The 14,458-nt window shown below is 34.1% G+C and overlaps 1 protein-coding gene across 1 annotated transcript in view; it reads right to left on the reverse strand.

Moving 5' to 3' along the window:
* Positions 1-14,458, reverse strand: part of SCN7A (sodium voltage-gated channel alpha subunit 7) — a 58,320-nt gene that overhangs the window by 11,851 nt on the left and 32,011 nt on the right. The window contains exons 14-16 of the mRNA XM_049712220.1: positions 13,773-13,927; positions 11,283-11,456; positions 7,922-8,029 (exon numbers count right to left, since the gene is read on the reverse strand). Coding sequence (XP_049568177.1) covers positions 7,922-8,029; positions 11,283-11,456; positions 13,773-13,927 — 437 coding nt within the window. The remainder of the gene's footprint in view (positions 1-7,921; positions 8,030-11,282; positions 11,457-13,772; positions 13,928-14,458) is intronic.

A 14,458-nucleotide genomic window follows, 5' to 3' on the forward strand; every position in this document is an offset into this window, starting at 1 on the left:
ACTGAGAAAATATTTGAAGAGATTATAGTTGAAAACTTCCCTAATACAGGAAAGGAAATTGTCATTCAAGTCCAGGAAGTGCAGAGAGTACCATACAGGATAAATCCAAGGAGAAACATGCCAAGACACATGTTAATCAAACTATCAAAAATTAAATACAGGGCTTCTCTGGTGGCGCAGTGGTTGAGAGTCCACCTGCCGATGCAGGGGACACAGGTTCGTGCCCCGGTCTGGGAAGATCCCACATGCCGCGGAGTGGCTAGGCCCATGAGCCATGGCCGCTGAGCCTGCGCATCTGGAGCCTGTGCTCTGCAACAGGAGAGGCCACAACAGTGAGAGGCCTGCATACCTCAAAAAAACAAAAAACAAAACAAAAAACAAACAAACACACCCAAAACAATTAAGAAAATGGTAATAAGAACATACATATCAATAATTACCTTAAATGTAAAAGGATGAAATGCTCCAACCAAAAGACATAGGCTGGCTGAATGGATACAAAAACAAGACTGTACATATGCTGTCTACAAGAGATCCACTTCAGACCTAGGGACACATACAGACTGAAAGTGAGGGGATGGAAAAAGATATTCCATGCAAATGGAGATCAAAAGAAAGCTGAAGTAGTAATTCTCATATCAGACAAAATAGACTTTAAAATAAAGACTATTCCAAGAGACAAAGAAGGACACTACATAATGATCAAGGGATCAATCCAAGAAGAAGATATAACAATTGTAAATATTTATGCATCCAACATAGGAGCACCTCAATACGCAAGGCAAATGCTAACAGCCATAAAAGGGGAAATCGACAATAACACAATCATAGTAGGGGACTATAACACCCCACATTTACCAATGGACAGATCATCCAAAATGAAAATAAGGAAACACAAGCTTTAAATGAGACATTAAACAAGATGGACTTAATTGATATTTATAGGATATTCCATCCAAAAACAATAGAATACACTTTCTTCTCAAGTGCTCATGGAACATTCTCCAGGATAGATCATATCTTGGGTCACAAGTCAAGCCTTGGTAAATTTAAGAAAATTGAAATCGTGTCAAGTATCTTTTCCAACCACAATGCTATGAGACTAGATATCAATTACAGGAAAAAAATACAAACACATGGAGGCTAAAAAATAGAGTACTAAATAACCAAGAGATCAGTGAAGAAATCAAGAGGAAATCAAAAAATACCTATAAACAAATGACAATGAAAACACAACAGCCCAAAACCTATGCGATGTAGCTAAAGCAGTTCTAAGAGGGAAGTTTATAGCAATATAATCCTACCTCAAGAAACAAGAAAAATCTCAAATAAACAACTTAACCTTACAACTAAAGCAATTAGAGAAAGAAGAACAAAAAACCCTCAAAGTTAGCAGAAGGAAAGAAATCATAAAAATCAGCAGAAATAAATGAAAAAGAAATGAAGGACACAATGGCAAAGATCAATAAAACTTAAACCTGGTTCTTTGAGAAGAAAAACAAAATTGATAAACCATTAGCCAGACTCATCAAGAAAAAAGGGAAAAGACTCAAATCAGCAGAATTAGAAATGAAAAAGGACAAGTAACAACAGAAATACAAATGATCATAAGAGATTACTACAAGCAACTATATGTCAATAAAATGAACAACCTGGAAGAAATGGACGAATTCTTAGAAAAGCACAACCTTCCAAGACTCCACCAGGAAGAAATAGAAAATATGAACAGACCAATCACAAGCACTGAAATTGAAACTGTGTTTAAAAATCTTCCAATAACCAAAGCCCAGGACCAGACAGTTTCACAGGCAAATTCTATCAAACATTTAGAGAAGAGCTAACAGCTATCCTTCTCAAACTTTTCCAAAATATAGCAGAGGGAGGAACACTCCCAAACTCATTCTATGAGGCCACCATCACCCTGATACCAACACCAGACAAAGGAGTCACACACACAAAAAAACCCTACAGGCCAGTATCACTGATGAACATAGATGAAAAACTCCTCAACAAAACACTAGCAAACAGAATCCAACAGCACATTAAAGGGATCATACACCATGATCAAGTGGGGTTTATCCCAGGAATGCAAGGATTCTTCAATATACACAAATCAATCAATGTGACACACGACATTAACAAACTGAGGGAGAAAAACAATATGATAATCTCAATGGATGCAGAAAAAATTTTCGACAAAATTCAACACCCATTTATGATGAAAATCCTCCAGAAAGTAGACATAGAGGGAACTTACCTCAACATAATAAAGGCCATTATATGACCAACCCACAGCAAACATTGTTCACAAAGGTGAAAAACTGGAAGCATTTCCTCTAAGTTCAGGAACAAGACAATGTTGCCCACTCTCACCATTATTATTCAATGTTTTGGAAGGTTTAGCCACACCAATCACAGAAGAAAAAGAAGTAAAAGGAATCCAAATCGGAAAAGAAGAAGCAAAACTGTCACTGTTTGCAGATGACATGATACTATACATAGAGAATCCTAAAGATGCTACCAGAAAACTTCTAGAGCTAATCAATGAATTTGGTAAAGTAGCAGGATACCAAATTAATGCACAGAAATCTCTTTCATTCCTATACACTAATGATGAAAAATCTGAAAGAGAAATTACAGAAACACTCCCATTTACCATTGCAACAAAAAGATAAAATACCTAGGAATAAACCTACCTAAGGAGACAAAAGACCTGTATGCAGAAAACTACAGATGCCAATGAAAGAAATTAAAGATGGTACAAACAGATGGAGAGATATACTATGTTGTTGGATTGGAAGAATCAAGATTGTGAAAATGACTCCACTACCCAAAGCAATCTACAGATTCGCTGCAAACACTATCAAACTACCATTGGCATTTTTCACAGAATGAGAACAAAAAACTTCACAATTTGTATGGAAACACAAAAGACTCCGAACAGCCAAAGCAATCTTCAGAAAGAAAAATGGAGCTGGAGGAATCAGGCTCCTGGACTTCAGACTATACTACAAAGTTACTGTAATCAAGACAGTATTGTACTGGCTCAAAAACAGAAATATAGATCAATGGGACAGGGTAGAAAGCCCAGAGATAATCCCATGCACATAGGGTCACCTTATCTTTGCTAAAGGAGTCAAGAATATACAATGGAGAAAAGACAGCCTCTTCAATAAGTGGTGCTGAGAAAACTGGATAGCTACATGTAAAATAATGAAATTAGAACAGTCCCTAACACCATAAACAAAAATAAACTCAAAACGGATTAAAGACCTAAATGTAAGGCTGGATACTAAAACTCTTAGAGGAAAACATAGGCAGAACACTCTTTGACATAAATCACAGCAAGATCCTTTTTGACCCACCTCCTAGAGAAACGGAAATAAAAACAAAAATAAACAAATGGGACCTAATGAAACAAAGGTTTTTGCACAGCAAAGGAAACCATAAACAAGACAAAAGTCAACCCTCAGAATGGGAGAAAATATTTGCAAGTGAAGCAACTGACAAGGGATTAATCTCCAAAATATACAAGCAGCTCATGCAGCTCAATATCAAAAAAACAAACAACCCAATCCAAAAATGGGCAGAAGATCTAAATAGACATTTCGCAAAGAAGGTACACAAATTGCCAACAAACACATGAAAGGATGCTCAACATCACTAATCATGAGAGAAATGCAAATCAAGACTACAATGAGGTATCACCTCACACCAATCAGAATGGCCACCATCAAAAATATACAAACAATAAAGGCTGGAGAGGGTGTGGAGAAAAGGGCAACATCTTGCATTGTTGGTGGGAATGTAAATTGATACAGCCACTATGGAGAACAGTATGGAGGTTCCTTAAAAAACTAAAAATAGAACTACCATAGGACCCAGCTATCCCACTACTGGGCATATACCCTGAGAAAACCACAATTCAAAAAAGAGTCATGTACTACAATGTTCATTGCAGCACTATTTACAATAGCCAGGACATGGAAGCAACTGAAGTGTCCATCGACAGATGAATGGATAAAGAAGATGTGGCACATATATACAATGGAATATTACTCAGTCATAAAAAGAAACGAAACTGCGTTATTTGTAGTGTGCTGGATGGACCTAGAGTCTGTCATACAGAGTGATGTAAGTCAGAAAGAGAAAAACAAATACCGTACACTAACACATATATATGGAATCTAAAAAAAAAAAAAAAAAAGGTTCTGATGAACCTAGGGCCAGGACAGGAATAAAGACATAGACGTAGAGAACGGACTTGAGGACACGGGGAGGGGTAAGGGTAAGATGGGACGAAGTGAGACAGTGGCATGGACATATATACACTACCAAATGTAAAATAGATAGCTAATGGGAAGCAGCCGCAGAGCACAGGGAGGTCAGCTCGGTGCTTTGCGACTACCTAGAGGGGTGGGATAGAGAGGGTAGGAGGGAGGTTGAAGAGGGAGGAGATATGGGGGTATATTTATGCATATAGCTGATTCACTTTGTTATAAAGCAGAAACTAACACACCATTGTAAAGCAATTATACTCCAATAAAGATGTTAAAAATATATATATTAAAAATCCAGATATTCTCAAAATTTTTGTACTAAAAATATTAAAAGACAACAGGGCTGATTGGTATAAATACTAGAATACATAATTATTTCACTTATTTAACTCGTTTTTCCATTTTCTCTATTGTGCCAGAAATGGGCAAGACAACTGAACCTGTGTATATGTATGAGATTATTTAGAAAGCATATAAAATGAGAGTGAAATAAGTCTGGATCTAATCTTGGGGATTCTAACTTCAGGGAGGATTAGCCTATAAAGGAGATGGTGAAGAAGTGGAGGGAAAATAAGAGGAAGACCAAGAGATTGTAGAGATTGTAGATTCTTGAAGCCAAGGCAAGAGATTGTGTCAAGAAACACTGAATGCGCAGCTGTGCCTCTCAAAATCATAGATCTCCTCTCTGAACCACTGTCTCTAGTGACCTACTCCAGAGTGGGTCATTTGGGAAATGAATCTACCACCTAAACTTAAATATAACAATAATCTATGATCACTGTCTCCATTTCCTTAGTTCCTTCATTCTTTAAATATTATTGATACATTCAGAATTTTATTCTTATCAGTCCACTAAAGCTGTTATGGTGAATGTAAACCAGTGGCTATACCCAATAAAATATTTTCAATCTTTGCTACCTCTTTATCTTTCCTTTATCATTTATACTTTGACTCCTTTTCCCCAACCTCACTTCTTTCTCTCTCTCTTTTTTTCCCTGAGGGAACCTTCTCTTTTCTACCATTCTAACCTTCCCTTCCCTCAGCCATTACTGGATACGGAGCCTTTTGCCTATACTTTCTTTCTTATATTCCTTAGATTTCTGTCCTTGAATTAATATTTTGATTTTTAATTATGCTTTTAATTACATTTAGTTTTACTTCTAAAACTAAGTCACAGATCCTTTGTTGACATTTAGATATTTTGAAAGGCCCACTGATGCTTCTGATGAAAAAAATGCTATGTCTATTAGAAAATACACACAAATGTAAGAATAAAAGCAATAGATATGGTTGAAACAAATATTTAAATAGTAAGAGCACCTGAAGCTTATTAAATACATAAAACATTAATTTTGTAATCACTTAGCTTCCTTATATACTCAGTTAATTCAGCTACAGAACTTCCAGAGGATGAGATGAAGTTTAAGATCTGGATCTGACCTTGACCTAAACATAATTATTTACCTGACCTCGAATTGTCCATGGCTACTCTCTCATTGCCATTCTAATTAATGAATGGCATCAAATAGTAACAGCACTTGATTTTTGAGAGGCAGCTTCCCTAGCAAATCGCTTCCTACTTTTCTGTGAATCAAGGGCAGAAAACTTGCTGATTTTGATACTTTTTTTTCTCTTTGTATCTAAATTTATTAGGATAAAGAAACGCTGATATTATGCCAGAACGTTTTTTAAAATAAGGAAAAGTAGTCTAGTTACATTCATTATCTAATTTCTGTGTGTTAGTGTATATCTGTACATGTGTTTTGCTTTATTTAGGTATAATTTACAAAAATTGTGTAAATTTAAGATGTACAAGGTGATGTCCTGATATATGTATAAATTGTGAAATGATTCCTACAATCAAGCTAATTAACACATCCATCACTTCACATAATTATCTTTTCGGGTATGTGGTGAGAAACATTTAAGATCTACTCTCTTAGAAAATTTCGAGTATACAATGCAGTATTACTAACTGTAGTCACCATACTGTACACTAGATCCCCAGAACTTATTCATCTTATAAATGAAAGTTTGGACCCTTTGATCAACATTTCTCCATTTCCCTTACCCACAGCCCTTATGTTTTAATAGGCCATGTGTAGTTTATAGCCCTAGAATATACTATGAAATTATCTTATCACTAAACTGAATTTATGCTAGAAATTTGGCTGTATTGTCATTCCTGAATCTTACAGATCTTTTCAATCATTTTCTCCTTTTCAGCTTATCCTCCTTGTTTTGGTTTAAAAGCACTGGGGAATATCACCACCTTGTGGACTTCCATAACGTTGTTAATAAAGTGTTTCGTAAGTCATAATGTAAATTACAATTAATATTCAAAATTTTTGTTTTCTAGGTGTATGATAACTGGAATTTTTCTGTATTTGCTACATGATGAAATATTTCTTTCCCAACATTAGCACATCAAATGTATTTGGAGAATAGGTTGACCAGTCACAGATTCATATTAATTACAAAAATATTGTCAATCATGCATTTGCATATATATTAAAATATAATTAACATACTTAAAACATATACACATGTATACACAACTGTGTATCACATAATCATATTATATTGAATCATATAAAGATGGTACTATTAAAATTTTGGAAGTATGTTTTAGGTAAAACACATTTTTTAAATTACTTATATTTCTGTTTAGATTTATAATAATCACTCAAAGTTTGAAATAAAAATAAATATCTATTTTTTAGCCAAGTGGAAGGAATTTAAGTATTGAGTTTCTTAATGAATGGCAGTTTAAATGTAACATACAATGTATCAACTATAAAAACAATGCAGCTTAAACATAAATAAGTTTCTTATTGTTTCCACCTACATTGGATATATGATATTCCATAGTATTAGTCAAAGAGGCAGGCTAATGTTAAATAATCCATGTAAATGACAAATGCAAGGAAATATAAATGTATGATTACGAAATAAAAGGTAAAATACTACTCTCCCATTTCTGCATATAATTGATCACTGTATAGCTATATAATTATACTAATTCTGGTGGTCATAGACTCTGCTTTTTCTTCTAGGTTGAGTCATATGGGACTTCCATTATAGGCCCAAAGATTGAACATTGGCCATTTTATATGGTGCAACCTATTAGTTTCCCTCACATTGTTCAGAAGAAGTTTTAACATGGGAGTGAGAGAGAGAAGACTGGCAAGAATTCATAATTTGTGATGTGTGACTTAAAAGTGAATTTATTTTAAAACTCAAACTGTTATTTCATTTGGTAAATTAATAAGTGTGTATGATGTCCTTATAATTTAAAAAAGTTAGCTAACTGATCAACATTTCATTTTCTATCAGTTATATTTTTAACATGGACATCATTTCATTAATACTTCTATGTATCAGTGGGTTATTACATTTTTCTCTCTCAACTATTAATTTTTTGCTTATCTTTATTAGTTTTTGTATCTTATGAGCAATAAAAGCCTAAAATGTTAATAAGCATAACTAATAAACCTTTCTTCTGTATTTTTAATTAGTAATATGTAAGACTTTTGTATTAATATTGTTAAAGATACAAATGTGAAGACAACATGATTGTTAATTTATGGAGAGTTATTAATCCTAAATAAAAACCTACAGATTAGAAACTTTTCTCTTACCTTCATTCTTTCAAATTGAGATAGAACTCTGAGTGCTCGAAGGAATTTAATGGAAATAAGTGGTTTTAGTTCTTCCCGAGATTTGCCTATTAAGCTAAGACAAAACACCTGGGTATATCAAAAAAGTGAATAGAATTTAATTTTAACTTTAATCAAAACAATGTGTAAAAAACTTTTATTATGGAAAAGATACAGTCAAAGCCTACTAAGAAATTTATGAAATATTTTAATATACATTTCAATATATCTTAATGATGACCTACAGAAAGATATAAGAAAATCATTCTGTGTTAAAATCACTTAAAGAAAGATAAAACTATTTTCTGGTAATAGGAATATATGCTATCGAGATAAACAAAAGTTTGTATATTTGAGATTCTTTATGGTCAAGGCTTAATATTTATATCCACTTTTTATTTTTAAATTAAATTAAGAATCAGTTACATGATTATTTGCAATATAGTAATAGTACACAATGTATTCATTAAAACAAAATTCGGAATATATTTACATATGAATCTAAATATGAAGATGGTTAAGATGATATAAAAAATAGGATTTCAGAGAAGAGGCATAAAGAAGGAAATGAATACTGTTAAGTCCAAGTACTAATTACCAAAAAATGTAGCAAGATTCTAAGGTGATTTTTTAAACTAAAAATATATGTATAAATATGATTCAAATTCTAAAAAATTAACGGAGATTGAGCAAGGTGGTATAGTTATGATTAACTTTTGTTGTATCTTCATATTTTCTGTATTTTCAAGGCAATATAAATGAAAAAAATTACTCTCTTTTACCCCATGCTAAAGAGATTATCTTGAAGTGGACTTTGAAGTAAGGGTATCATTTATATAAGCATGGAGGGATGTGGACTCAAAAGAACAATACCAGGAAACAGGAAGGTGGGTTGCAGGTGTAGTATGGTTTGGTTGAAGTAGAAGGTTAATTGCAAGAATTAATTTAGAAGACAAAGGTCAGATATTGTAAGTCATTATTTAAAGACTGAGAAGCTTCAATCATTGTTTATAGAATAGGGAGACATTTGTGCATTCAAGAAAAATTATTGAGCACCTAATATGTGACATGAATTGTTCTAGGATAACAATTGTATAGGATAAGGAGAGAACCAAACTGAGAAACTATTTTGCCTTAATGGAGCTTATCTTTCAGTAAGCAAAATCAGTGAGTAAATTATATTGGGCTGGCCAAAAGGTTTGTGTTTTTTTCTGTAAGATGGCTCTAGTAGCACTTAGTTGTCTTTAACTTCATTTGAAACAATTTTGTTAGATTGTATTGTGACAGCTGTCATATCTGTGTGCATTTTTTAAAAACTTATCAAAATTGGTGAATTTCTGTGTAACCATTTTAATATTGAAGATGGAAAAAAAGAAGCAACATTTTCAGCATATTATGCTTTCTTATTTCAAGAAAGGTAAAAACGCAACTGAAATGCAAAAAAAGATTTAGCAGTTTTTGAAGAAGGTGCTGTGATTGGTCAAATGTGTCAAAAGTGTTTTGCGTGCTGGAGATTTCTCGCTGGATGATGTTCCATGGTTGGGTAGACCAGATGAAGTTGATAGTGTCAAATTGAGACATTAATTGAGAACAATCAGCGTTATACCATGTGGGAGATAGCTGGCATACTCAAAATATCCAAATCAAACACTGAAAATCATTTGCACCAGCTTGGTTATGTGAATCACTTTGATGTTTGGGTTCCACATAAGTTAAGCGAAAAAAACCTTCTTGACCATATTTCTGCATGCGATTCTCTACTTAAATGTAATGAAGACATTCTGTTTTTTAAAAAAAATTGTGACAGGCGATGAAAAGTGGCTACTGTACAATAACGTGGAATGGAGGAGATCGTGGGGCAAGTGATGAACCACCACCAACCACACCAAAGGCCAGTCTTCATCCAAAGAAGGTGATGTTGTGTATATGGTGGGATTGGAAGGGAGTCCTCTATTATGAGCTCCTTCTGGGAAACCAAACGATTAATTCCAACAAGTACTCCTCCCAATTAGACCAACTGAAAGCAGCACTCAGCAAAAAGCATCCGGAATTAGTCAACAAAAAACGCATAATCTTCCATGAGTTTAATGCAAGACCACATGTTTCTTTGATGACCAGACAAAAACTATTATGGTTTGGCTGGGAAGTTCTGATTCATCTGCTATATTCACCAGACACTGCACCTTTGGATTTCCATTTATTTTGGTCTTTACAAAATTCTCTTAATGGAAAATATTTCAGTTCCCTGGAAGACTGTAAAAGGCACCTAGAACAGTTCTTTGCTCAAAAAGATAAAAAGTTTTGGGAAGATGGAATTATGAAGTTGCCTGAAAAATGGCAGAAAGTAGTGGAACAGAAGGGTGAATATGTTGTTCAATAAAGTTCTTGGTGAAAATGAAAAATGTGTCTTTTATTTTTACTTAAAACCGAAGGAACTTTTTGGCCAACCCCATATAATATTAATAGGAAATGAAGAAAGCAGAGAAAACACAAAGGAGTATTGTAGTGGTTGCAGTTTTAAATATGGTAATGCAGAAAGACCTAACTTCAACACTTTCTTTTCAGCAGACATAAATGAGGTGAGCCAGCAAAAATTTCAGGTGGAAGGAAGAATAAGTGCAAAGGCACTAAGATAGAAGTAATTTTGGCATGGTTTTTGAACTTCAAGAATTCCGGTGCTGGTGGAGCAGTATATAGACCAGGATGGGGGAAAGGGAGAGTAGCAGGACATAAGACTGGATCATGTAGAGACTTGTAGGCCTTTGATTGCAAAGACTGTAGCTTTTACTATGAGTGAGGGGTGTTTATTGGAGGATTTCAAGAAAAGTGACTTGAGCTGAGTTTCATTTTACAACAGTACAACATATGTGGTTGCTATGTGGAGAGTAGAACAAAGGCGTGCAGTGGTGGAAGCAAGGATCTCAGCTTGGAATCTACTGCAGTGATACAAATGGGCAGTTCTGGTAGCTTGGATCAGTGTGGTACTGGTGAATGTTATGATAAGTAGTCTAATTTTAAATGTATGATTTAAAGGTAGAACCAATCTAAATATTTTAGAATGCTGATATTTTCAAGATATTCTGCAATAAGACTATTTTAATTAGCAGCAGGTTTATAGGCAATGATTAGAAGAATCAGGAGTTAAATACTGAACTGTTAAAATTTTAGAATGAAAAGAAAAGGATGGATGTGAAGCATTACATATGAAGATATATGGGATGTTGGTGACTGAAAATGTATATAGAGAGGGAAAAGAAAGACATAAGTAAATGGAAGAGTAAGTCAGAGTAAAGAAGGAAGAGTAAATCAAATAGCCTTTCAATTTTTTCTTTAAAATACATACAATAACAACCATGAAGTCTAGTTGGTACCAGCCATTAGTGAAATAGGCTTTAAAACCGTATGCCATCCACTTTAGAAGCATTTCCAGAATAAAGATGTAAGTGAAGATCATGTCACCATATTCTAATAAGATTTTAATAGTCTTCCTCTGATCAATATATATATCTTCAAAAGCCTGTGGGTAAAAAATTTAAGGATTAGTGTACATGTAATTTCTATAAGCTCTTTTGGCACAGAGGGGAATGAAATCCCATCTCTAGATGGTGAGCATTGTCATAGGTTGTAGTCTCAAGGGCTTGTTCACTTGGTTTGGATTTATTCACACAATCCACATCTGTTTTCTGATCCCATGCCTGTAGCAGACATCATTCATTGATTCCAGAACCTCCAAATTGTGTTCTAATTAGTGATCTGAAAAGCCTCTCTCAAATCAATTAATCAAACTTAAGAGGTGGAATCTTTAGTCACATCTGACCTGGTTCTTGTCTCTAATTCCACATAGCCATCTCATAGATATATGCTATTGAGATTAAAGGAGCAGAGATAAACAAACAAAGAAACAAAACCCCCCAAACCTGTGTTTTCAGAAATCCATGCTTCTATTACATGAAAAAGTCACAGAGTTTGTCAGATCAACCATTGGAAACACATGAATATGAAATAAAATTATAATGTTTTTCTAAAGTTTCTTGGTTTTAATAGATCAACCTCAATTTTACTGTGAAGGAAGCAAATTCTGATAATGTCATTCAAAGTAATTTCATAGTATTTTTTTATCACTGTAAAAAAGGCAATAAAATATCAATAACCTCAGGCAGACTTGTTTCAAAGTGTATTTGAGGTCAAAGATTAAACAAGGATGAAAATAATCTTTGGTAAATAATGGTGTGACTCTTAAAAACCTATTAAATAAAAGTAAATATAAAATAAGAGAATTGCTGACTCAACTGAACGAATTATGGAGTAAAAGTGTTTATAAAAGCAGATTATAAATATCATCCAAAGTTATTTTAAAGGACTTTATTCATTACATGTATTTACTTACTGAATAGGTATATAATGTGAAATAATATAAAAAGATATACAGAAGTCTCTATTTCAATTAAAACATTAAAAAATAGGCAAAACCAATCTGTGGCAGTTGAAGTCCACATACTGGCTATCCACATGGAATGAAGAAGTAACTGTTAGGGTCAGAGTATGGTTCTGGAGCCCTGGTAGCTTTCTATTTCTCAAGCCAAGTGATGGTTACATAGGTACATACACTTGGTGAAAATCTTTTATGCTATACACTTAAGATTTTCATGCTTTTCAGTATGTGTGCTAAATGTCAGTATAAAGTTTACTTTAAAAATATTTGCAGTACAAAGTCTGGTTCCCAACCATGACTCTGTTTTGTGCATCTCATGATTAAGTATTTCTTGTGTATCATTCTTTGATCTTCTTTAATCAAACACAAGCAAATATCAATATGCGTTCTATTTTTCTCCCTTTCTTACATAAAATGTAGCATGCTGTACACTTTATTCTTTCTTTTTTTCACTTATTACCATATCTTGGGGAATTGCAATATCATCATGCAGACAGCTCTTGTATTTTCTAGTAACTGCACAGTGTCCCATTGGATGACTGTACCATAGCATATTTAAACAGTCATCTAATATGGTTTCTTTTTGTTTTTCAATCTTTTGCTATTACAAAAAATTCTTCAGTGCATAGCCTTGTAAATGCATTTAATATGTGTGAAGATTTTAAAATAATTTCCCTGAATTAAGATTCTTGGGTCAATGGGTAAATATATTTCCAGTTCAAAGGTTCTTAAAAGTATGTGCAGGGACTTCCCTGGTGGTACAGTGGTTAACAATCCTCCTGCCAATGCAGGAGACACGGGTTCGGGCCCTGGTCCAGGAAGATCCCACTTGCCGCGGAGCGACTAAGCCCATGCGTCACAACTGCTGAGCCTGTGCTCTAGAGCCCTCGAGACACAACTCCTGAGCCCATGCCCCTAGAGCCCACAACAAAGAGAAGCCACCACAATGAGAAGCCCACGCTCCGCAATGAAGAGTAACCCCTGCTTGCCGCAACTAGAGAGAAAGCCCACGTGCAGCAACGAAGACCCAACGCAGCCAAAAATTAATTAATTAATTTTACAAAAAAGTAAATGCAATATTTCTCTTTCCAATGGAACGGGTAACAAAGTACTAGCACAATATGTGCATTTTATTAAAATAAGAAAAATTGGGTATTTATTAACATTCTTTTTTCCTGCTATCATTCATATATTTTGAAATTATATTATTTATTTAATATTGAATGAGGCATATACAGACTTTCTGAGAAACTGTAATGTATGTCTTCCACAACTAAAATCCTAGAATATGAAATTTTGTGCTATAATAAGTATTCTGGGGAAAAATGATTTGGCATGGTGACTTCATGAATGTAGACTCATGATGCATTTTTTTCCATAAAAATATGAACTCTCACTTACCAGAGCACCTGTGCTGAGCAGAGTGACAAGGCCAATGAAACACTTAAAACAACTGTTTTCTACTATCTTGCAGCAAGTTTTCCTTATGTTCTGCCAAATTTTTCTTTTCCTGGAGTCTCTGCTGATTTGAGCAGATGAAGATCTTCGTCCATAACCTGTCAAGAATGAAACTATTAAGAACAGAAATCTAGAAAACTCATGAAAAAGTAAACATTCCAAATGTTTTGGCAAGTATTTATTTACAGAGTCTAATATAGGTGGTTTCTGACATAAATATTTGATTTTTACCTCTATTGTAGTGACCACTGCAATCACTGAGGAAAAAAAGAAAAAACTTAGCTTGTGAGTTTGGTAACAGTAGGAGGAAAGAAATTGTGAAAGGAAGAGATGACTTAGAACATCCTCTTACCCTGCTGGACAGAGTCTGAGAATAGAACTCACCCCCACTCCTACAAAACACACACATGCATACACACAAGACACACACACACCATCTTCTGATTACTACATTTTTGTATAATGCCTGAAAAGTCATTCTCTGAAGATTCACATGGCATAACAAGCATTTCCATTTAAATATACAAATATTTATGACATGGTAAGAGGTATAATATCAGTTAAGTAAATTAAATTGATCCCAGCTCTTAGGTGGCATGGGAATGGAAATTTTGATTGAGACTCTTTAA

Source organism: Orcinus orca, chromosome 7 (assembly GCF_937001465.1).
Source record: "Orcinus orca chromosome 7, mOrcOrc1.1, whole genome shotgun sequence".
In the NCBI taxonomy this organism is placed as follows: Eukaryota; Metazoa; Chordata; class Mammalia; order Artiodactyla; family Delphinidae; genus Orcinus; species Orcinus orca.